The sequence below is a fragment of the Vicugna pacos genome, chromosome 15 (assembly GCF_048564905.1).
Source record: "Vicugna pacos chromosome 15, VicPac4, whole genome shotgun sequence".
Lineage (NCBI taxonomy): Eukaryota > Metazoa > Chordata > Mammalia > Artiodactyla > Camelidae > Vicugna > Vicugna pacos.
Genome location: NC_133001.1, coordinates 29,598,870 through 29,625,421, shown reverse-complemented (window position 1 = coordinate 29,625,421; position 26,552 = coordinate 29,598,870). Strand labels below are relative to the sequence as shown.

At 35.2% G+C, this 26,552-nt stretch overlaps 1 protein-coding gene across 1 annotated transcript in view; it reads right to left on the bottom strand.

Moving 5' to 3' along the window:
- The window catches only part of LRPPRC (leucine rich pentatricopeptide repeat containing), a 93,731-nt gene extending 67,456 nt beyond the window's left edge, over positions 1–26,275 (bottom strand). Inside the window, exons 1-13 of the mRNA XM_072937787.1 lie at positions 26,084–26,275; positions 14,306–14,502; positions 12,811–12,933; positions 10,220–10,341; positions 10,058–10,116; positions 9,292–9,378; positions 8,523–8,649; positions 8,052–8,196; positions 7,612–7,757; positions 7,231–7,336; positions 7,042–7,149; positions 3,331–3,449; positions 1,512–1,605 (exon numbers count right to left, since the gene is read on the bottom strand). Of these exons, the coding sequence (XP_072793888.1) occupies positions 1,512–1,605; positions 3,331–3,449; positions 7,042–7,149; positions 7,231–7,336; positions 7,612–7,757; positions 8,052–8,196; positions 8,523–8,649; positions 9,292–9,378; positions 10,058–10,116; positions 10,220–10,341; positions 12,811–12,933; positions 14,306–14,502; positions 26,084–26,232 (1,582 nt within the window). The 5' untranslated portion in view covers positions 26,233–26,275. The remainder of the gene's footprint in view (positions 1–1,511; positions 1,606–3,330; positions 3,450–7,041; positions 7,150–7,230; positions 7,337–7,611; positions 7,758–8,051; positions 8,197–8,522; positions 8,650–9,291; positions 9,379–10,057; positions 10,117–10,219; positions 10,342–12,810; positions 12,934–14,305; positions 14,503–26,083) is intronic.
- Between the last annotated feature and the right edge of the window lie 277 nt (positions 26,276–26,552).

Here is a 26,552-nt window from a genome sequence, read left to right as displayed (position 1 = left end):
CTAATAGCAGCCTACAGTGAAACCAGCAATTATAGAACTAACTGCTCTTCAAAGACCTGTAAATCAAAGGTGGAGGGAGGGCACTGATGGGAGTGTGAGCTGAAATCTTCTTTAGTCTTTAAGTTCATGGCATCTTTTTTTTTTTCACACAGTTAATAAATAGCCTCTTGGAAACTTATTTCTAAACTATTCAAATTAGTATTTTACAGAATATCATCAAGTTTTTATTCATTAAAAAGGTGACCAGAAATATCTCAGCAAGCTGGAAGGCTGCTGACAAAAAGCACCTAGTTTCCCTAGCAACAAACAAGTCTAAAAGAAAATCAAGAGGTTGACAGTAAAGTAGAATGGATGGTATGATAAAGGGAAAGGCAGCTCTCATGTATCCACCTTATGTGCCCAGATTCCTCTGCTAATGCTTCTGTTTTCATCTTGTCAGTATGGAAAATCTATATATTATACAGAGTGGAAGGCAAAATCAATACACTCAGATAGCAGCCAGCATTAATTTCCAACCTTGCACTCAAATAACTACACCTCTAACAGTCACCACTTTTCATACTGAATATTTTGCCTTTCCCTTACAATAATACAGTAAATTACTTTCAGTAACACAGATACAGGTAATATATATTAGTAACTTGGTTTTTACAAAGCTTCCATGTATACCATTTGAATATACATTAATCAAAGCTTAACTTTTAACATTTTCAGGGATTAGAAATTGATGTCTATTGGTATTTTTAATGATTTTTTTTCACAAGATCTGAAACACTGTCAAGTTAACGTCATAGACATGTTTAAAAATGTTGTTTTAATGTAGAATTTATTAAAATTAAAATACAGGGAAAAAATAAGGTTAAGGTTAGATGATCTTGTTTCTGGCTCAATCAATAACTTTGGGCAAATCATTTAAACCTCTCTATAATTTCCTTCATCTATCAATGGAGGAATTTTATTAACATGTGATGAACATTATAAAGCACCCTAGCATTTATAAATGTTTAGTAAAACATCTGTTGTGTTTTTGTTAATGAGGACTGGTAGATGGCTTCATGCAACTTAGGGCTATAATAGGCATTAGTTTAGAATACACTGCCAGAAACAAAATCTCATGATTTTCAAGACTTCCACATGGTAAGATAAATAGGTTATACTATTCCATTTCATGAAACTGAAGCAAAGAGTGGTATACAGACTTGTTTCAGGTCCCATAATCAGCAGCCTAGTTATAAATATAATCCAAGTCTTTTGGGTCTCCAGTCCAACCTAATACCATGTGTTTTCCAAGGACCTTTTAACTTTCAAGTTACTTCCAAATTATGCACAAGTTCAACTGATAAACTGTCTTAGCAGTCTGACCTAAACAAAACATATAAAAATTTCCTGACTTTCAAAGAATTTACTTTGAACTACATGGTGTAGGCACTGAGGGCATGAACTACCCTGTATGCCCTCAATAGTAACTGAAATCAACGTTTGCCAAGTTACTGCTAATGCTGCATACTTACAAAATGATAAAACATAGTCTAAGTTTCCATTTACTGCTTCACTTCTCAATTCAGCTTGAGAAAATATATCATTTTCATGTAGACATCCGTGTTCCTAGGGATAAAGCATATTTCAATACTACACTTCAGTTAAAAATATTTTGATATGCCATTCAAACTTCCTGTTTTCCCATTTCTTTGTGTCACCATATTCTGAAAATTCTTCATTTAAAAAGATCATTTTCTAGAATAACACATATAAACTGAATAACTGAACTTTAGCAAAAGCTATGATATGGTGTACCAACATTTCAAATTATATGCTTATTTTCAAATTCATATAATCTGTTACCCTCAGAGTGCCTTTCTTCTAGGAAGAGTTTACTACTGAAGACACTGGAACAATTCTCTCATTTGAAGCAAAATAAAAATTTAATACATTGATTTAACATGATATTTGGGGGCATATAAGGTAAAGATCAAATTTATTTTTATTTAACTCCAAATGACTACTTACTTATCTCAACATCATCCTTTAATAATTTAAGTATATAAGCCAAAATTTAGCCATTTATTGAACCACTTTTCATTAACAGTGTATTAAAAAGCAACTAATAATGCATAAAGATAAATTATGGTATATCCATACAATAAAACAGCATGCAAACATAAAAAATAATTGCATAACTACATACTATAATGTAAAGGTGCCAAGTGAAAAAAGGAGGTTTTTGGGAAATAAAAATATGGGGGCAAATTACTTTTTAAAATATATTTTTAAATATGTAAATATGTAAAATATGTATAGCACAGTCTCAAAATACACTGCTAAGTACTCAGGTAAAGACACTGAAGACAGGTGGGAGGGGATAAACTGGGAGTTCGAGATTTGCAGATACTGATGGGTACATATAAAATAGATAAACGAGTTCGTACTGTATAGCATAGGGAAATATATTCAATATTTTGTAGTAGCTCACAGTGAAAAAGAATATGAAAATGAATATATATATATTCAGGTATGACTGAAGAATTGTGCTGTACACCAGAAACTGACACAACATTGTAAACTGACTATAACCCAATTAAAAAAAAAAGCTTAAAAAAAAAACAGTGAAGACATAAACTCTACCTTTAAGAGGACTGTAATTATGTAATTTTTTCAATGAAAAAAGAGAACACTCTAACAATATGAGAAAAATCAAGGCATTATGTGAATAACCACCTAGGAAACAGGTCTTCTGAACAAAACACTTCTCATTAAGGTATCTGGTGCTCTGCCATGTTGTTCCTAAGTGTACAGCACTTAATTTCAAAATTGAAAGTGCAGCCATTGCTGACTCAATGCACCGTCCAAGTCGGTTTCTTCATATGCCCCTTCATAAATGCCTTGCCTATTCTGGTGGGGACAGGAAGCATCTGGCAGGAAAATAATGCTTTGGGGTCAAATAAAAGATTATTTAAAAAAAAAAAGGAATAGTAAGTATACTAGGAGTATATTATAAAAATTCATATAGAAGTGAAAAGTAATATTCAAAACATGAAAACTGCAGTTGCACTGTAAAGTAGGATTAAAGAGTGAATATTGTTTTATCTAAATTTTGTACTGGCATTGTCTTTTCAACAAGAAAAATACTACTTTACTTTTTTTAATCTTTTTAAGTTTAACAACTATAGATGTTACACTAACCAGTATTTTTACAAAGCTTTAGAAAACTGTATATAGACATAACCATTTTAGCCCTCAGTTCAGTGACTTTTGTTTTTTATGGTTACCACAAAACACTAGGGAAGAAAGATGTTCTCTTCAATTATGAATTAAAACCACACTTGCACTTACCTGCAAAACAGCACGGACTGACTTGATGTTATCAAAACATGGAAACACGTAATTTATGTACGTCTCCTGATCAGGAGTTACTCCTACTTCATGCATTCCTTTGAGGACTTCAACTACACCTGTAAAATCAAATTTAGAAGCACAAAGATGAGGGACTTGGTATACATTACCAAAATATCAAAAAGTTCAGTTCATTTACTTTCTGAATTATACTGTGGGAAAATTGCTCAGCATTTTGTCTGGGAAATAAGATAATGATTTAAAAAATTTCCTTAGATGTTACATAGAGTAAATGTAGCATAAGGGAACCATATATTTGATTTTCTATCATTGGAAAACAGGCCAACACACTGCTTGCAGATAGAAGATTTTTATTCCTATACAAACACTTTCCCCATCATCTATGCCTTAAATACATTTTATTCTTTCATTCTTCATTTTCCCAATAATGTTTTTCAGGGAGAGGAGTGCATTCTGCTCAATCAGATGATCTGTGTTGGTAGTATTTTTAACTTACGATATCTTTCTAACTGAAACTAAAGCAGGTTTTAAGAAACATGTGTTCACACCACTGCTCAGATAAGTAGTCACTCCCTTGAGGACTCTGAGGAAACATGCAAGGGTATTCAGCTCAATAACTATAGCCAGATGGGAAGAGGGAAACACTCATCAATAAGGAGAAAAAAGGTGGTTGATCTGACATACATGCATACATCCTCCCAAAGGATACAATTCATATTTCTTTTGAAAATAAGATTAAAATAATCATATATTAACTTAGATAAACATGTATCCAAAAACATCTGTGAATTTAGAGAATCTAAACTAAGACTAAATAAACAATCTAGTAAAAATGTTTCAAATGTAGGCACAAGAAAGTTTATGACTCTAAAGGAAAGTCTCCGTTCAGAAAGTTTTATTAAAATAGTTCAAACTATTGGGAAAGACATATGGTTTTCCTGAATAACATTCGCCAGCTAGGGCTGTTCACTTCACATTTTATATATTTTTTAATATTTTTTAAGGTTTATTTTTGTTATTATTTTTTTAATGGAGGTACTGGGTGAACCGAGAACTTTATGCATGCTAAGCATGCGCTCTACCACTGAGCTATACCCTCCCCATCTCCACATGATTTTAGATTACCCAGGGCATTCACTTTAGGAGGAGGCAATTTCCGACTTTTTAAAAAGTACCCTCTATTCAATCACTTCAAGCAACTGGCATTTTAGGCTTTCATATCAGTCCTTCCTTTTATATCTTTCCCCTTTCATATTCTTCTTTTTATGTGTCCTAAATATACCAAAGGATGTAGATCCTCAATCATTCTGCATTATTTCCTCTCACTCGGACCAATTTGCTAAAATTCTAAGAGAAGACTTTTCCGTTTGCACCACAGAGAAAAATACTAGCAAGATAAACCATGAGGAAGTCACTGTAACAGTCTCTCTTACGGGCTGCTGATAGCCAAATCTGAAGCAGAAAAATTCTAGAGTTCAATAGAAATTTGATTATCCTATTGTTAAAAACTTGGTTCGGTTTGATCTGACCTCTAAATACCTTTCCTGAATTTCCTAAAGGATATTTTTATTCCTTGTGAAACACTTCTCTACATCCTCCATTTCTGCAGCCTTTACTTTCTTCTGTTATTTATTTCTACCATATATAACTCCCCAGACAAAAAAAAATTCACTGCACTGATAAGCATGTTACTTTCTTACCCTACACCAAAGAAAGCATACAGAAGACATATAGCCATTATCCTGTTACATAAAGAAAAGACTGTAGAAATATATACTTTACTCTATTTCAAGATCTCCTGCAAAGGAGAAACTAGTTTCTAAAAACTATAAAACAGCTGACAATCTCTCATATTCTCATTACCTTTCCCAGCTTTCCTATTTTTCCAGATAAAACCTTCACTGATAAAAAAACTTGGTACCACTTTTTCAAATGTCCTCAATGCAAAAATCAGTACATAGTTTTTAACCAGTAGCTGAGAATTTTTATAAAACAAATACAGCATAATATTTACAAACGTCTAATAGGGAGGTGTTATGGTATTAAAAAAAGATTATTAAAATAGGAGGACAGAAATCCTAGTTCTAACACCAGCACCAGTGACAGCCAGATGTGGAACCTTAGACGAACCACTGAGTCTCTCTGGACTCAGTTCCCTTATTAATATAATGTGAGCTTCAAACAAGGCACTTTTGACCAACTAAGAATCCAAGAAAAGATTAGGGGGAGGATATAGCTCAGTGGTAGAGCACTTGCCTAGCATGCATGAGGCCCTGGGTTCAATCCCCAGTAATTCCATCAAACTAAATAAATAAGTAAACCTAATTATCTTCTTCCCCCTGCAAATAAATAAATAAAGTTTCTAAGAAAAGATAGATTCAAGATGAAGTCCACTTTTCTACTAGTTTGAGCTACAACTATAGAAAGAAATTATCTGAATTCTGTTTACTAAGTAGTAAATATGTAGTAACCAATTCAAGTCTAGATACCATGATAGGTTGAGAAAAGCAAATCTACCTGATGAACAAACATTTCAACAGGAGTACAAAAAGTGTTTTCCTATCTGCATAAAGGTGAACAATGCTAATATGCCCAAAGATTTTCGTGGAATGATGTCAACTTTCCGTGGTTCAAAAATACTGGGTTAAAGGTTACCTCCTGAAGTTTACAGAACTGGAGGATACGCAAAGAGTTAATCAACTGGCATACCGTTTCCACAAAGATTTTTCTAAAAAGGATTTAGAGACTTTTATAGCCAGAAACAATTAGGGAATACTTGTTTCACTATTTCCTCTAAACCAGAAGACGACTATATACTTAAAATAAAATTGCAATATGAAAGTCTGCTAAAAGCACTTTTTTTGTTGTTTGTGCATTTTGTTTGTCACCCAATGTCACACTAACAACTCTGCATCTCATTCTAAAGCACATTATACGGCGAGATAAAATGAAAAAGACCATTTTTTGTTTCCCCAAGGGGGAAGTACTTCTGTTAAAAGCATCTTTTTATGAGTCTACTCTTTCTGAATTACCAATAATGCAAACCAAAGAATTAGATACTATACTCTAAAATTTAATATTTGTTCAATTCTTATTCATATCCTATAGACATCCCATGTGTACAGGGAAAAGTATGTTAAATGCTGAAATGTACTTAAGAACCTGAAAGATTGAACATTTCTGTCCTTCAATCAGCAGGCTGTCAGGTCATGAGCACTCATTTTGCAATAAAACTTTTCCTGCCTTTCCTATTATTGTAACTCAGCTCAGTTAAGAAGAAATAGACTGGCCCACAAAGAAAATGGCCTGATTATATATAACTTTATCTTTAATAGGGCTAGATAAACTAATTTCAAATGCTGTATGTATGTAAAATCAAGAACTAAAGAGATTTTTGAAAAACTTAAAAATAATGAACTATTTAAAGCCATATTCACAAGCTTGAATATCAAGATCAGAGATGAATTAAGAAATTAAATTAATGAAATCAAGATGAAAGAAATTCATTATGTTTGTTTTTTAAAACGCTTACCTAACAGTTTACTATGATTTAAATCAATTCCATTTTCTCATAAGAGCTAATACTCAGGAATAAGTATGTCTTCCCAAAGAATGCAATTCAATGTGTGTAGAAACTGTCACACTGGCTAGCTAAACACCATTACAAATCTGTAAAAGGCAAAACCTAACCTTGAACATTTTTCTTCTTCTGATGTCCAACTAGCAATGGCCAGAAATAATGAGTTCTGATAGGAAAACCTTCTTCCTTCAGAGCCTTCATTAGAGTTTTTGCCAAATCTGAAAGAGATACCATAAAACATTACAAAGCTACCTCAGCAAAACTTATTTACATGAGTTTTAATTATGAGAATACAGTACCGAGGTTATTGGCCAGTAAAGCACACTGGAGTGTGAATTGGAATGGAGATGCATGCAGCGGGGCTTCCTTTAACTTCTGACAGTAGTCTTTAATCTTCTCTGCAGGCTAGGAAAGAAAGGCACCACATCAGCTAAATCTGCAAAATGCCTACCACGTGACCTTCTAAAAATATTCTACCACTTTTGGGATAAAAAATTTGAACCTATCATCATCTTTCTACGTAATAATCTTACAACACAAAAACAAAGTTTTCATAATACTTATAGTCAGTCAAATCTGTAATATGTTCTAATCTAATCTCATAATATGTTCTTATATTTAAAAAAAATCTTATTTCACTGCCTATTACACTGTCTACAAAGTAAAAATGAACTGAATACCGTGTTCATAGTCACACAATGTCGTAAAAAGAAACTGCCAAAGTCACTCGGACTGTCTTCCCTTGATACAGGACATGCTAATAAAATCTGCAATGCTGTATCTTCCAATTTTTCAGTGACTAAAAGCAAGATGAGGTTCATCATATCTGAAAAGAAAACAAAGACAACTTTTGTTACTGACTTCAACAATTTTTCTACACTGCTACCAATATGAAAGACAACCAAAAGGATCTATCTGCCTAAACAACAGTGAAACACTTCCAAACCAAAACATTCCCATGTATTCATTAACTCAAGTCTTTCAGTTTATGAAGCTGACTTTAAAAGAATCATATGTTCATCTACCACAATACTCTATTGCTAGAGAATACCCTTTCTATCATGTAAAAATAGTAATTAAGATTTTTGGAAAAATCATGAAAATAAAAATTTTACACTACCTGGAATATATCTTCTCTCATATGTAATTTTTTCCAAAATTTCTGAGATATATTGAGGATAACCAGCTTTACTGAAGCTAAGAATAATTTGCAATAAATCACGGTCCATAAGGTAAAGATCAGACTTCTCCACCTTCTCCAGGGTCTATAGACAGTTCCAAAAATTAGAAGAACAAGTTAGAAACCAGTCATATTTTTTTAAAAATAAAGCTAAGTCAATTAAAATAACAAGATTTTTAAAAACTAGGAACATATACCAGCTAAAGGTTAAGCACTTCTTCCACAGTTCTATTTCAACAATAACTATTACATCAACACCAAAGTACTGAACTACTGTAAAAATTTTCCTTCAATACCACCTACAAGAGATATCTTTAAAAACAGATATAACCTACACTTCTCTGCTTCATGCAAAATGTAACACAAGTTTAACAAGTGATTTTAAAGTATCTTTACTTATATAAGTCATACCTGCTTAACACGGTCAATGTCACCCTTCTCGGCATATGCATTCAATAATGCTAAGTACGTGTCTGGACCAGGCTCAATTCCTGCCTCTTTCATCACTGTGAGAATATTTTCTGCATTCTCCATATCTCTGTAAATTAATTCAAATAAAATTAAACAGATTACTATAATACTGCCAGATGTAATATTATTCAATCTGGAATGTTATTACCTACGCTTATTAAAATGGAAAATTCTTAAGTTAGATTATAACCATTTAGAGTATGATAACACTGGAAAAGGACAAATACTTATTAAACTGGTTACAGGTTTCTGAAACAAGAAATATCAAAACATCTCAAATTTTTACAGGTAATTTTTCCAAAACAGAAATCAAATTATATAATAATTACACAGATATTAAATAATGTGCCCTCTTTCACTAAGTATGTTGTGACTCAAGTTTACCTTTTTGAGGAAAGAATAACATTTAGTAAATGATTCTTCAAAAATAAAAATATTTTCCAAGGCACTAGCAGAGCAGTTAACAAACTTTACAGTTACTTTGTATCAGGCCCAATTTTTAAAACTGAAAATCTTCAAATAAAAGTTTTATAAAACAGATAGATTTAAGAATAAGGTATTTTAAGATACGCATGTTCTACCTCACATACATCAGGGTTTTTGTTTTTTTTTTTTTGAGAGGGTAGATAAACATAGTTAAAGAGTTTTTTACAATAGTTTCCTATAATTTAAATCTCACTTGAGAACAAAACCTTATGTTGAACATTACCCGGCTCTTGCATGCCCTGTAACAAGGGCACTGAATACTGCTTCTGTGACTGGAAGATCCTTAGTTTTCATAAATCCAAGAATCTTGCTGCAATAAAAGAGAAATAAAAATACTCTTCGGAAATACACATTTAGAACACTTTTTACAATATGTGTACACAAAATTCCACTCTCTTAAGCTATATCAATAGTCTTGAAGTAGTCTTGTTAAAAATAGTAGATAATTTTTAAAAATCTGATTGTTTCTTCTATACTAATTAATACCTTTAAAAAGCATAAAGTTTAATAAAATTCATTTGTTAAAAATGAGATTGTACATTTCAATTTATTCCTTATTTTCTAAACCATCCATCCAAAACTACTAATAAATTTTACATGAGCAGAGAAATATCACAATTGATTTTATATGAACCACTAAAATACAGTATTATCAGTTTTATAAACAAATAGTTTAAATGGCTAAGAACATTTCCTTTTGGAAACAGCAATTTAAAAAAAAAGTAAACTCAGCTTTATACCTCAACAATTTTAAACTTATGCTCTAGTAAATCACGTATTTAATTAAAATAACAATTTTCAATTATCTTTCCCTTCTCACACAATTTTATTTTATCTAAGTCATATGACCAAATTTGCTGGATTAAAATACTTCTGAAATAATTTTCTTACGAAGAGGAGAATTTAAAAAAAAAGAAGATTAAATATATTCTAGATTTACAAAACTTACAAATTTATTTGCTTAAGCATACATTTATGAAATTACATACCTGGCACCTTCAATATCTCCCACATTACAATAAGCAGCAATCAACCTTTGGTATGTCACCTGTCAATGAAATGGGCCAGTTAATACTTTTTAATAAATATTTTTTCTGGGTAAAAATAAAAGTGGATATGACCAATAAACATTTACAATAGCAACTACCTACTCGATTTGGTTGAATGTTCGCTTTCTCCATTTTTGCCAAAAAGTCAGTTGGTGAAAATTTATACTCATTTTGAAGGTAGACTTTAAGTAAAGCATTATAGTGACTTACATCATACACAGTACCTATAAATGAAATTTAAATCAAGTTTTTAGAATAGCACTTAAAATCACATCCTTCATCACAATTAAAATATGTGCACTTAAATGTACAAACAAAAAGGGTGAAATTATCACTTTACCATTTTTCTCCATTTTTAGACCCATCTATATAGAAATCCTGTCAGAACAGAGCAACCTAAGTACATGTAAGATAGTAATTACTGAATTAATGGACAGTTACAAGTAACTGCCTACTCAAGTTATTAAGAGGTCTCTTACTTTTGAAGCATAGTACTCCTTTCTTGTTGGAAAACACTGACAAGACCCCCGTATTTAAAGTGACTGAACAGTTTTTCTATATGAAGCAGCCCTTGCCATACTACACAGAACCTCAGATGGCTGGACTGTGACTGCAGTTGTTTTACAGGGAGGATTGTGCTGACAGTTTTGCTAATTTATTAGCCGAGCTACTAAGCTTGAAAAATGGATTGATTTAAAGAGTAAGAAACAAAGAATACTTCAGAAAACATGAATGAACAACTTGAACAAAAAAAGTTAAGGAGACTTATATTATCATGATGTGGCTAGGAAGTACACCAGAAGTAATCCTATTTTTAAAAAGTTAGCAAATGGCAACATTAAAAAGGGAGTCTTTCATTTCCAGTGTTCTTTCCAAAATCCCCTTTACTCTGGAAACCTCAGTTCTAGTCTCAGATCTGTCAACAGCTCATCCTGTAACTTTGGGCACGTTACCTAAGCTAAAATAACTCTCACAGCTTTAGCAATCTGTGAACAAGAGTCACAGTGGCAACCTACCAGGTTCTAGATATATTAATTCAACAAGTATTTACCAAGTGTAATATGTACAAAGCATTATGCTACTGGCAAAGAGGAAAACAAAGATGTTATGGATTCTACTCTCACAAAACAGGATATGTAGTATTAAGACATGTTTGTGAACAATTATTAAAGAAAGTTAGTAAGTGTCTATTTTTCCATTGAGGTCTTAATGTTATGACTAATGAATTAAGAGCTCTGTTTTAGATTATAACCTTTCTTGCAAATATTTCTCCCAGTTCAGTATGTGTTTTTAAAGTATGTGGCCTACTGACATATAGACATTTCTAGTTTTTATAGAGTTAATTCTTTATCTTTTCTCCTTTTATGCTTAGAAAACCCTTTTCCATCCTAAAATCCAACAGTTAGCTCTATTTTAAAAACTTTTTCAAAATAAACTTGTCATCAAAATTAATTCTAGATAAACTCAAAACTCTGGTGTGAGATTCTGTCTTTATCCTATGGGTTTTTTTTTTTTTTTTGATGTGAAGTGCTACACATCTTTTGATGGACATTCCTAGATACTTTACGCATTTCTGACTAAACTTGGATCCTTTTATCCATTTTATTTTCTCACTATGAAAAGTTATGGATTCTTGAATATTTAATGTTTGCATCTACTTTATTGTAAATTGGTTTTCTGGGATTTTACAGATAAGCAAGTACATCACCTAAAAAATAATTCCTAATATTTCACATCTTATTCCATTGCCATTATACATATTAGTTGACTTTAGATTTTAACATGTTAAAGAAGCATCCTTCTATTTTTTGTTAATATTTTCTTAAATCAGGAATGAACATTGAATTTTATCAAATGGTCTTTCAAGCAACTTTACTTTTTGAATAGGTACTATGTTCACAGCCCCAAATTGAAAAAGTATAAAAAGGTATAGAGTAAAAATTGTATCTAGTGTTTATCATTCTTCCAGAAATATTTTAATATTATATGCACATTCACATATAAATGTTTTTCTTCAAAATGGTAGAATACTATACACGTTGTTCTGTATCTTAATTTTTAACTATATTTTGGAGAACACCCCACATTAGTATGCAATGAACTCCTTCATTTTTTTAACAGTTGCACAATATTCCATTTTATGGACACTCCGTAATTTATTCAATGAATCCCTTAGTGAGGGACAGGAGAGTTAGTTCCAACTTCTTACTATTGTGTTTGCAAGCTAAAAGAATATCCTTTTGCACATGTGAGTGTATCTATCTAAATTCTAACAAATGGACTATGTTGTACACCTGAAACTAATATAATATTATACATCAACTATACTTCAAAAACTTTTTTTAAGTGTAAACACATTAGAACGCTGAAATGCTTGATATATTAATAAATAAATTAAAGCAAATGGAATTGCTTGATCAAATGGCATGTGCATTTATAACTCTGACAGACCAAACGCTTTTCTGTTTTATTCTTTTTCTTAAGTTACCATAAAACTAATACTCATTATAGTCATTTTATTCTCAATGCCCCTAGATGTCACTATAACTCACCAAATAAGTCACATCACAAAAAAATGTGAATCAAGTAGCCCTTCCATAAGTTACATCATTTATGTGAAGAAACTCCTTATTACTAAAATAAAAAATATCTACATCTTTTATTATACACATTCTCTATTCAAATAATCATACCCAATTTCTGAAGTTCATCCCATATCCTGTGAGCAAATTCCGTTCTCTCCGAGAGCTTCAGTTCAGGCAAGAGAGAACCACAGCTGCGCAGTAGAAGCAAGGCTTGATTACCACCGGGGCTACCTATGAAAATGGGTTGACGGATGATAGTTAACACAGTGCCAATGCCCTAAAGATAAATGTCAAAACTTAAATAGAAACCCATAAATATTTAAAAATCTCCTGCCTCACTTAAAGATATTAGAAGAGTACTTACAAACGAGAAGAATCCTACCCCAATCAACAGGTACCATTTACAATGTTACTAAAAGTTATGTTTTTTAAAATGATCTTTCTTAAGGAAGCTGAAGTTATAAATCTATATAATCTGCAAGACTACAGAATAAAAAAATACATAGAGCCTAATTTATAAGCAGTGCTCACTGCAATTCAAAGGCTAAGCTTCTCAATATCTTATGAAAATAGTTCAAAGCAGTACAGTTAAAACCCATGAATATCTAATTTAGGTTTATAATCTGTTACAAAACATAAACTTTCTTCTCACCTTATCCATGACCTTTTATCTACAGCTATGTCCCTGAAAGCTGACTTTAATATAAAACAAAAACAAAAATAAACCATTTATTGCAGGATTCCATTTACATATAGCATCCAGAAAAATCCACCACGACAGAGTACATTAGTGGTTGCCTAGGGCTAAAGGCATGACGGTTTGGGAGCTGATGTCCAGGGGTGTATAGGTTTCTTTTTGGGGTGATAAAAATATTCTAAATTGACTGTGATGATAGTGGTACAACTCAATCTTTGATTTAAAGAGAGAAAATGATAAAATTTATCTTTAAATGCACATAATTACAACAGACACTTCTCTGATAGTCCTTCCTCATCGTTAGATTCTACAACTTCTTAATGTGACTGAAATCACAGATAGGCTTTAAGAAGCTGGTGAATGCTCCAAAATTATATACAAAATTATGTGTGTCTGAATGTGGGCTTGTGTGTGTGTGTGGTGGCTTTTTCGGGGGTGGGGGGTAGAGGGCCTACAAGTTTCCAGATGATCAAAGCTGCATAAATGATTCAAATAGACTTTAACAGCTAAGTGAAAATGAAAGGAATATAATGATTATCAGCCTTCCTGAGACTGTCATGTGTGATCATCTTAGGGGAATCAAACACTATACAATGGAAGATAAGAAAAACTAGTTATCGTCCATGACAATTTACCACTGATAGTGAATCTTTTATAAACTGTGGGAAGTCAATTTTTATTTGCTGATTTTGAAATAAACATGAAAAACAACATATTTTAGTTACTCAACACTTGGCCCTCATGAGTTGGGAAAACAGAGATCACAATCAGCCCGTAAAATCATGATGATCAAAAGAAATAACAAACAAAATTAAAAGTATCAAATAATGTACTCTACAATGAGCTTATCCTCAAACAAGTCCTTAATAAGAAGTGCAACTTTCTGAACAGAAAATTTTGAAGTACCTGAGTGGCGGGTGTTATCAAAGACTTTTTGTAGAAGAGTCTTAGGGATGCGGCCAGTTCTTCGGACAGAATTATCTAGCCTCATTAGAGCCCAATCAAATTGACTGGCATTCCTTCTATAAGAAATGAATTCTTCTTGAAGATAATTCTTTTTTTCAGCAGCAATGGCATACAGCCTGGTTTGGCTCAGTAGCTGTCTATAAAATGAAACACAATTAGTAATAAACTAAGACAACTATTATCCATCCATAAAGTCATCTTTGAGAGTAAAACTTATACAAAGCATTTTTATTAGTTACTAAATACCTAAATTCACAGCACAATAGCAAAAGTGCTCAGAGAAGTGTAAATGGGTAGGAAAGTTTGCTTTAAATAAAATCACAAGCACATAAATTGTATGCAAAGTAATCCCTTGAATAACTGGCTGTGTCTTGATAACCTTCTACATGGAATCATTTCAAACTGGACAATAATATGGTATGTTTTCAGTTTTTTAATCTCCCTTAACCAAAACCAAGTTAATGAAGGAAAATGAAGCAGATCATGGTACAAAGTTCTTCTCAACTTTACAAATGAGATAAGAGATCTAAAATATATCTAAAATTCTGGTAACTACCTTCGAATGCTTTCTAGGTTTAGCTTACTATGGATTTAAAAGACCAATTTCCAAGTTAAAATTAGGCAGGTTTTTAAAGGGTCTTTAAGGACAAAAGAATTCCCCATCTGTCTAAATAAATTTGAAACATTTTATAGTGGCAATGTTTCAGCTCCCTATTCATATTTGTTAAAATGCTAACTGTATACTTAGTTCTAATTATTTTAACAACTGCAGCCAACAAAAATAAAACTAGATTTCTAGGGTTAAACATCATTCATTTGGGATAGTCAAAAGGAAAAAAGTTTATAAATTAAGTAAGGTCAGACTAGTACCTATGTTTACAAACAGCCAAAGACCTTTAAACCATCCAATATTTTAATAATAAAGGTCTAACATGCACGCCAAATGCTCTAAAACAAGAAATCAACAGTATTCCATGTTGTAGAAATTGAAGCTGTATGTGACTTACTAATCTCAAACTTAGAAATAATCCTTATGTGTGAAGGAAACCCTGTTATAAATCTATGATGAATTTAAACTTTCTCTGCATTCAAATCTCACCTACACAAAATTATTTAATTCACAAAGATTTACATACGTACCCCAAAACACCTTAAACTTTTCAAAATTAGCTAGTAATTATAACTAAATAATATACACTAAGTATATATTAACTAAATGTAATGTGAAAACACTATTAATTCAAGAATATCTTTAGGATGATAATCATTCTTCTAGTAGGTGCACATTTTTTACCATAGTCAACTACCAAAATATTTACATAGTGAGTTTAAAAATAAAATTATTGGTTTTATCCTATGTCATTAACCTGGAAAACCAGTCACAATTTGAATGATTAAGTACATGATGTTACATTAAAGAAAGCTACACCAGTAATTTCACCACAAGGTTATATAAAACACAGAGGCAGTAACTGATACTAGATTAGAAATTCTACCACTGTGACCTAGGACAAATCACAACCACTGTGGCCATCAATGGCTCTACCAATGTAAACCAGGAGACTGGAAAGCAATGGCAAAAATCAGGATACTAACTAAATAAGACAATGTCTCACCTTTGTAAACCTAAGCACTTATAGATGGCTAACTGATTAAAGTTTGTTAATTAAGCTGAATTAATTAAACGCTAGATTTTTACCTACAAACCAAAGAAGTTACACTCCTACATTTATTTATCCCTTATTTTCAATTTTTCTCTGGCCGTTTATCTGACTACTGGATCAGTTGTTATTAAACTATGCCCTTGTTAGTCAGGCAAACACAAAATATTATTTCAAATCACCCAGAACAATGTGTCAGGTTCAAGTGAGTGTACAATAATATTGTTCAACAATGAAAGCTAAATATTAAAAGACTTCAAAATTATAGTGAAGTATATTTGTCAATGTTTTTTACACAACCTAAGTCTAATAAACTGTGAAGGAGCATAAAAATAAAACCATTGTCAAAAACACAGTTTTAAAATACAAGATCAAACACAAAGAAGACAGGTACTAATAAACCAGTACAGCATTCTGACCATTCTAAAGTTAATTTTTCTCACAAAATAAATCTTAAATGCTGCCAAGTCAAAATAGGAATCTACCATGAAATAAACTGTGGCAGGGGAAGAGTTACATATTTAAAGCAAAGTATTCTTCACTCTTCAAAAGGATTCTTTGGTGCTTCCCCACATGGCAGCAGTTTCTACACTTACTATTTGGCCCAGAATTTCTTTTTAAATTCATTTGAACACACCCTGCAGGAAACAAGAATTTCAGAGCCTGAAACAACAGGTACATTGTGATAGAAAGGAAAGGAAAGATCAAGTCCAGGGGTTAAGGTGGTCCATGCAGTGGAGGAACCCACCCCCCCACCAGGCTCACACAAGCTGGAATGCACTGCCTGCACATCCTGATGACCACAGTTGATGCAAACTCATAAGAGAAAATTATTTTATCAACTCATCCAAGTGTCATAAATGGCTCCTTTATATTTTGAGTTAAACTCCTCAGGTACCCTCCTAAGATTTCAGCACTTACTACTAACATCCAGGCTGCCCATGAATTTTCTCTGGCAAAATTTGGCATTTAAAAAGTTATTCTCATTTTTTAACTTGTATTGTTTTGTAATCAATGGTGGTGGTTTCTGACTCTTCAGTGCAAAAAATAACAAGGTACAAGGATCAGAGTATTATAAGCAGGTTTCCATGGGACTCCTCTATTAAGCCTGTAACTTTTAAAAATTAATTCTTTACTTTTTCAAGGCATTTTTGAGTTTATAGAAAAACTGTCCCATAAAAGTACAGAGTTCCCATATACCCTCTTTCCTCTTCACCCAGTTTCCCCATTAATATTTTGTATTAAGACATAGAAAACAAACTTATGGTTACCAAGGGAGGAGGGAGGATAAATTAGGAGTTGGGGATTAACAAATACACACTATATATAAAATAGACAAATAACAAGGACCTACTGTATAGCACAGGGAGCTATAATCAATATCTTATAATAACCTACAATGGAAAAGAATCTGAAAAAGGATATATATGTATAACTGAATCACTTTGCTGTACAACTGAAACTAACACAATATTGTAAATCAACTATACTTCAATTAAAAAAAAACACTTTATATTGGTGTATACATTTATTACAAATGATTACCATATTGATACATTTTTATTAACTAAGGTCTACAGTTTACCATAGGGTTTGCTGTATACATACCTATGTGTTTTGACAAATATATGGCACGCATTACAGAACTATAGAGAATAATTTCACTGCCCTAAATATGCCCTGAGCTCCACCTACTCATCCCTCCCCACCTCCCCCGAACCCCTAGTAACCACTTTTTACTTGTCTGTTTAGTTTTGTCTTTTCCAGAACATCATACAGATGGATCATACAATCTGTAGTCTTTTTCAGATTGGCTTCTTTCACCTAGCAATATACATTAAAGGCTCCTCAGTGCCTCTTTGTGGCTTGATAGTTAATCTCTTTTCAGTGCTGAATAACATTCCACTGTATGGATGTACCACAACTTGTTTATCTGTTCACCTATTCAAAGACCTATTGGTTGCTTCCAATTTGGGGCAAATATGATGCATTCCCACATGCAATGAGAGTTCCTACTGCCCACATCCTTACCAGCATTTGATGCCATAGGTGTTTTGGATTTTAGCCACTCTAACAGTTGTGTAGTGGTATCTAACTGTTGTTTTAATTTGCAATTCCCTAATGACATATGGTAAGAGCATCTTTTCATATGCATTTTGGTACTCTGTATTTCTTTGATGAACTGTTCAGATCTGCTCATTTTTCAATTGCATCGTAAGTTTTCTCATTGCTGAGTTTTAAGAGTTCTTTGTATGTTTTGGATACTCTCAGTTTTTTTTCAAGGGAACTTTTTATTGAATTGTTATTCATTCCTTTTTAACTTTGACTATACACCAAACTAACCACATACATTCTTAAAACTCTCCCTTTTCTATTCTCCTTTTCCTTTTTCACTGCTATGATGAGCCAATTCAGCATCACTTTGGATCTATCAAGATTTTAAAGGATACAAATATATGATAGAATAAGTATAATCATAATTGTGTTTATTATGCATCTAATACACGCTGGGTACCAGAAAATTACAACTATAATAACCCAGGAAGATAAGAAAACTGAAACAACTTGCCCAAAGTCATAGTGAAAGGTAGTTAATGACAGGGCCAGGATTTGTACTCAGGCAGTTTCATTCTGAAATGAGCTCAATGTGGTGGAAGGTCATCAAGGAAACTCATCTGGCTGCAATAGGGGTTCACACTGGAAAGTGGTAAAAATTAAACCTAGGCAGGGCAGGTGAGACTAGATAAGGGAAACTCTACAATGGTTGATAACTAAAGGATTTGGATTTTATAACATGCTTATAAAATACAAGACTGACCTCTATAAAGCTGCTTTCAGCTTATTTTGTTGAACCATTTTGTAGGCAATAGGTATCTCAGGTTTATCTCTTATGTTCTAACCAATCCCTTATTTTTTTTAACTGAAAAAATTGGGGTAATTAGGTGTATTTATTTTTTTAATGGAGGTACTGGGATTAAACCTAAGATCTCATGCACACTAAGCATACCCTCTACCACTGAGCTATACCCTCCCCTCAACCAATCCCTATTTTAACTATTCCCCTTGAGTTTTCTTTAGCATATTGATACAGTTGATTGCATCAATTAATTTTTTCAAATGTTGAGCTAGGCTTGCACACCTGAAATAAACCCAACGTGGTCACAGTACATAATTCTTTTTATATATTTTATATATACACTGATTCCAATTAAGTTTTAACATGTTAAAAATTCAAAAAGATAATGACTCCTAAAAGTGGTTGGTAGTCCTTTCAAATTTCTCCACTGCTACTGACTATACCATCTTTATACTACTGTTCCTTCAAGCTCAAAATCTTAAGACATTTTATTGCTCAATCCCTCTCATATTTCACACTCCATCTGTTGAGCCCTCATATTTCTCTTTATTTCTGAGTTCCCTGTTCAATACACAATACATGGATTCTGCAACAAACCACTAATAAGCTTCTCAGGCTTCAGCTTTTCTTCATACAACTACCAGATCAATCATCCCCCAAAACATCTCCATGTCACTACCTCTTTAAGATCCTGTACTTGCTTACTTTTACCACAGTAAACCTAAGTTCTTTCATTTACTGATTCAAAAACAATGTACTGAGTACCTTCTATGTATAAGGCACTGTGCTAGGATTAGCCTTTCTACTTACCTAGTGAGTAAATCTGATAATCAATTAGTTACACTTTAAAAAGTTGTATTAAGTTCTGTAAAGGAGGGACTCCAAAGAAAGAATAACAGCAGGGTTCTACCCTGGATAAATGTACAAAGATGATGACAGTTAAATTTTTAACCAAGGATGAACAGCAGCAGCCATATAGAAAACAGGGGATGAGCATTCCAAGGCAGAACGGTCAGCAGACCAAGCAAGTGAGCAACAGATGCTCGAAAGTTGGAGAGGAAGACTGGGCTAGATCATGAAGGATTTTGAAGCTACGGAATTTGGATTTTATTCTAGGTACAGATTTTATTCCAAGTACAGAACTGTATCAGAACCCTATTGAAGGTGTATAAGAGGTTGCAGCATGATCTATTTCTGTTTTGAAAAGACCAGTCTAGCTGCCTGGTAGAGAATAAATTAGAGGGCAGCAAGAATTATAATAGAGATACCACAAAGGAAGCTGCTGCGGTAGTCCACATGAGAGACTGATGGAAGCTGAGAGCAGGATGGGCAGTAGAGATGGGAAAGACATATGTATCACCAAGGCCCCCACCTGATTTACCTGCAAATTCCAGGCAACAAGTCTCACCAGTACAATTTTTACATTTTCACTTCCATGTAATAGGGAAAAATTCACATCAAAATACCCTGCAAGTTACAGTAACTCTAAGCCTGTAAAATCTCTGAGATAAAAGTATTTACCTCACAAGAATATCATAAAGATTGAGATAACGCAGTGCTTCCCAAAATATTGTACTTCTGCCAGGAAAATGATTTTAGATAACATGTATCAAAGATGTTCCATTTCAGTAGTTTTATTTAACAACTATCATATCAAGCTCTTTATTTTACTAGCATTCTTAAGACAAAATTAAGTCATAAAAATGTCAAACCAAAAACCATTGAAAAGTAAAATATTAAATATAAATAAGAGTTTAAGTAGTGCTCAGATTTGGCAAAAAATCAGAAGGCAGTACACAAATGCTCAAGGTTTGGGCAGTAATACTAAAGTGTAAAGGATCAAGCAAAGAAAGCATAATAAATAGTAACCACATATTTCTTCTTTTTAAAATACGTCAGCAGAAAGTACAAGGCATACTGAAACCCAAGCTATGCTATTTAACAGCCACGTGACTCTGAGAAAGGTATTTGGTCTTTCTAAGCATTAGTTCCTTCATCTAAGGAAAAATACCTACCTTGTAAAGATCACATAAAAAAATAAGATTCCTCATAAGAGTGCTCAGTAAATAGCTCTTATTCGAGAGGGTAATCAATAAATATGTTGATTGATCTTTTAAAAAGTCTTTCATAGTCACAATGAACGTTATCCCTGAACTATTTTCTCCCTGAACATTCTCCCTGAATTTTGTAAGACCTCAATTCTCCAAAAAGTCTTGCCCAGTTAAGCTGTCCCCCAACACTGCTTTATGCTTTATGGTACGTCACAGAATTTTAGGCTGCCTTGAAGCACCAATGCCTTTCCACCTATCCAGATGTCCCCTCCATCTCAGGCTCCTCCAGTCCAAAGGGATGTCTCCTTTGTCTCAGCTATGACAGGAAGTGATGAAGAGTCAGTTAACCAGGCTGGGACCTATGATGTGATGTGGAGCAAGATACTCAGCAGAATCTATAAAGTGAGAGTGGGACAGACTAGATTAATTCTAGAGATCCCCTACAGAGTTGACATTCTGAGATCTTACTTAACTTGCTTACTTACTTGTGATAGCCTTTAATTCCTAAACTTATAATGTGTTATGTATTGCTTTTAAAAAAAAAGTTTGTATGTCCTTAAGTAATCCCTTCAGCATCTAAAACACAACAGGAGACACACAAAGCAATCTCCTAATTTGTAACATCAACCCACAGAAAATGAAAGGTGTGTGTGATATATTCATATAAAGACAGTTTGAAAATGGTGAAGATCTACACCAAAGATACTATTATTTAGCCTAATTTCCAAATCTATTCTTCCTAATGCTGCTGACATCTTTGCCAATCTCCTGTTCTGTCTCTCAGGAAAGGAAGTAACTTTTCTTCAGTTCTGCACCACCTAGTTGAGGCCCCATTAACCCTAATCTGCAGTATCAATGTTGTTCCTAACTGGTCTATCCATCTCCAGCCTCTCTCTCTCCTAGAGTCTATGTAAACTTTGTCGAGATCTGTATCTCTTGAAACCCTCCAATGGCTTTTGACCAACTTCCTAATCAACCTTGGTAGCTTCAAGGAAAATGGACTGACCTTTGTAGTAACAACATCCACCATATCCCAACCCAAACAGCTACATAGGATAAAAGTACAGCCTCCAAGTTCTTCATGCTCTTTCTTCCCCTGGAACATTGTAACTACTCATTAAGACATGTCCTCTTAAACTTGAGCAATCGCCTACCACAAAACAAACGTGACTCTTCTCTCCGAAATGCCACGGTATTATATTCCTCTCTTGCGAAGAGCGCACATACCATAGTTGTATGTGTGCCTATCACAGTCCTCTGTGACTGATAAACACACAGGGAGCAGAGGCTGAATTCCAACTCCAAAGGACCCATGTGGATTTTTAATATTTGTTGAGAAAGTTTTTTTTAATGAAAGGTAAACAAGGAAATGTTTTCTTTTCTTTCAACTTTAGAAGTCACATCATTCTGCCATAGGGCAATATATGATCGTCACCTTTAACACAATCACCAACCTAGATCCACTTCCAAACTGATTTAGCTCAAAGCTCACCTTTCCTCTAAAGCACTTAAGTGTTGATTAATAAATTCTAATAATTTCATTCAATAATACTCACCTGTCCTTCTCAGACATTCCAGGAAATCAAGATCAGGGTGAATTTGTGGAGATTCACTGCATAGCATGAATGGGTTAAGTACCCCTTCAAACGTGTTTGCATCTCACAATATTCCTTCCTCAATGTCTAAGATTTTCATTAATTCACTTAACATACATTTGACACGTACCACGTGTCACAAAGTTAGACACCAGGGAAGGCAGTGACTCAGAAAAGAAACCACAGGAAAGCAGTGGTCAAATGGGGAGAAGCTGTCAAGAGAGATTTAACAGAAGAGACACATCCTAAGAGTGAACATCACATTCAAAGGCAAGGAGATGTACAACACAGCCCATCAAAGCTTTGCTAGTTCACAGACCAGCAGCACCTCTACCATCTGGGGGCCTGCTGAACATGTAAAATCTCAGTCCCCTGCCTACACCTACAAAATCAGAAGCCACAGTTTCATAAGCTCCCCAGGGAATTCTTCCGCTCATAGTTTCAGATGTCCTGCTGCAGAGGACTCTAAAGTAGTAGTTTGGTATGGCTAGGATAGAGGATCCCATGGGAAGGAATGCATAAGAAGTGAGGCTCCAGAAGCATCTCCAGATCATGAAGCACCTTATCCTGGAACTAATGGGAGCCACCAAAGCGTCTCATTTTAAGCAGGAAAATGACATGATCAAATTATCAGGGAAACTACGGAATACCGTGGGGGTTGGAGGAAGAGGGGAATCATTCCAGATGAAGCAGATCTAACAGAATTTAAGTATTTGTGTGATCAATACATAGGGATTGGGTGGGGACATGAAGGTGTCAAGGAAATATGAATGAGAAATCTCTAGAAAGCAGATGGGAATAGCAAAACTCATAAAACAGAGAATATACAAGAACACATTTAGGAGGAAAGACAAATCCAGTTTGAGATGTGACGGGTTTGAAGTAACGTAGTTCAATCAGTGGAGGTGTCTAGTAGACAATCTATGTCCAGGAGAAGAAATACTGCAATCATCAGATATGTGCGTATGGGCTGATGGCCTGAAAATGGAAGACGTAGTCCAAAGGGAAGGGGGAAAAAAAAAGAGAGAGAGAGAAAACAAAAGGACTAAGGACAACCACCCCCTGCAAGACATCAGCATTTAAGAGATGAACAGAGGAAAGGGGATGCTACAAAGCAAGTGAGAAAAATTCTGAGAGAGAAAAATCAAGAAAGAGTGGTGTCATCATCAATGCCAAGAAAAGGATCTCATTAAGGAGGAAACAGGTGATAGAGTAACATGCCAGAGGTCAAGGACTTACAAGTGGATTTAGTAATTAAGAAATCCCTTGGAAAAATTAAATGAAATAAACTTACATCTCACACAGACATAAATTATTTGAAAGGATATACATATGTCTCAATGGCTCTAAGTGATAGAATTAAGGGTGATTTTTAGTTTACTGCTTTCCCTCTTGTGTTTTACAACTGTTCCTCAAGGCATGTAAGTTCTAAAATTAAAAAACATACAATAAAAAAATGAATAAATAAGACAGTGGTGGCTTTCCCCAGTGGTGTTGTTGCAATGTGAAGCGAAATGAGGGAGACAGGAGAGGGGGGCGGGGAGGAGAGACTGGGAAGCATCTAGAGCTAAGCTGAATTCCAGGAAAAGATCTGTGGTTCAGGTGGGACAGGTGTGGGCATGCTACAGGCTGTGGGACAGGAGACTGGAAGGAAAGAATGCTCAGAGCCCAGGAGAAGAAAACAAACTCTTCTTTAGTGCTTGCTATGAGCTGAGCACACAGTGGTGAACCAGACAAAGTTCTGCTCTCATGTAACTCACTTTCTACGAAGGAAACAGAGAGCAGATAATAGTATCAGACAAACGTGCCAAGGAAAAACCAGAAGAGGGTTGTTTTTAGATTGAGTGTTGAGGTAAGGCCTCTCTGAAGAGACAGCATTAAAGATGAGCCCTGAATGACAAAAAAGCGCTTCACAAAAAGGGAAAGGCCTAGTTACCTGTACTTTACAGATAACGAACTGAGGATCAAAAAGATAAGGTAAGATTATGCAGCAAGTAAGTGGAACCCAGGTCTGAGGATCTCCCACACCAGGACCCTTTCCACTAGATTGTGTTCCCTCTACTGTTTTCCTCAAATGCAACGGTGCAGATGAACTATAATATCGACCCTCCTCTGGCCTCACAGGGATATTAAAGACTAGAAAAATATGAATAACTGGCACAACTTTCTCCAAAGAAGCTCTTTGAAAGCGAAGAGATGTAGTTCTGCAAAAGCAGAGGCATGACTTCTAAAGGTTAACTGTTCGGATCTAAGTAGGCTCCAAGTTACAAGTAGGCTACATTCCAAAGATCTTTAACTAACTTGTTAAGAAATCATAAAACATTTCCTCTATATAATTTTACATAAAGTAGGTTTCCAAGCTGGTCCACAAAGACTCATGCAATCATTAGTGGTACTATTACAGTAACTAATAAAACATTTACTAAGTTCCAAGTCCTATGTTAAGAGCTTTATATGAATAATTTCACATAATACTATCAACACTATTAGTATTCCCATCCTATCCAAAACTAAGGAAACTGAGGCCTGGAAATGTTAAGTAACTTGTTCCATGGCATAATGTAAATAAAAACAGGAGCCTGCAGTCCAGCCCTGGCCTATGCCAAATCCTTAGCTCTTAGTCAGCATGCTGTCTCCCAAGGTACCTTTATTTATAAACACTAGTCTTTCAGAATCAGTTTTTCTCCAATTCTAAAACCTCAGCGCACATCTGCCCTTCTCAGGTGGTCAGAGTACTACCCAAATCAAGGCTTTCATCAAGCTTCCTTATCCTCTCCCTGACAAAGTCTGTACCAAACCTATCTCCTGATAAACCTCAATCCATGAGGGCATTTATTCACACATTTGACATCCACTGAGAATTTAACTTGCTTCTGCACCCCCAGTTCCCACAGAGTGCCTGGAATACGTTCACGTCTCCACTCACTGACACTTAGGAACCCTACGTTGACAATTCCCAACCCACAGAACATCCTCGTAAATACTAAAAGGTAAACTCCACTCGAGAAAAGGCAGGCAAACGCACAAACTGATCATAATTTAACGCCCAGCTCTAAGCTATCCCGGGCTCACCCAGAATTCCCAACCTATCCTCCCCACCCCCAAAGAAAGCTCTCGAAACCTAACTTCTAGCTAGTGACTGAGCACCAATAATGCTCGCACGTGGCATAGCACCAAAACCAGTCAATCATAAGGAGAGGAGTAACACCTGACCCCTCCGCAGCAGCCTCCAAAGGCCCCCTCAGCATCATTGACCGTCGGTAGCCTGAAAGCGGGAAAACCGAGTCGGAGGCGGCGACGGCAGGATCCATGCCGGAAGCGAGCCATGCCCGTGGCCGTGACCTTCTGAAGGCGACCAACCCTGTCACCCGAAATCCCTCTCGTGGGGAGAGTGGTCCGAAGCTCGAGGACGCTCGGCCCTGAAGAGACCGTGAAGAGGGCACAAGTGGCACCCGGCCCCCACCCGCGTCCATGACCCCGGGGAACGGCCGCGCTGCAGGCAGGCAGGCAGGCAGGCAGGCAGGCAAGCAGGGGGAAGCGGCCGCAGCACTCACCCGGCGACCCGCCCGGCGCGAGCGGCGGGCAGACAGAGGGCGGCGTGCGGCCGGCCTGGGCCGCCTGCGACCAGGCGCAGGGAGAAGGGGAGGCGCGGCGCTGCCCCGGCACGAAGAAGCCAGCGGGCGGGTCTCAGCAAGGCTGCCATGGCTCGCCTGTCCCCACGGCTGGATGCACGTTCGGCGAGAAGGACAGGGGGAGCACGTGACCGCGGGGTCGCCCGGCGCGGGAGAGACCAAAGGCCGGGCGCGCCGGGCGCAGGGGGAGGCACGTGTTGTTATAACATAGAAGACAGAAAAACACGTTCATCCCAGGCAACGTGCGCCCCATGCGATGTTGACAAGACAAGGTGGCTTGATGTATCATTTCAGGGAAAGCCTCTTTCCGTCTTCTTTCCTTCACGTCAGCATGTTCGGTCCTTCCACCCCTACACTTTTCAGTTGGTAGAGTCGGAAGAGGTCGACTCCT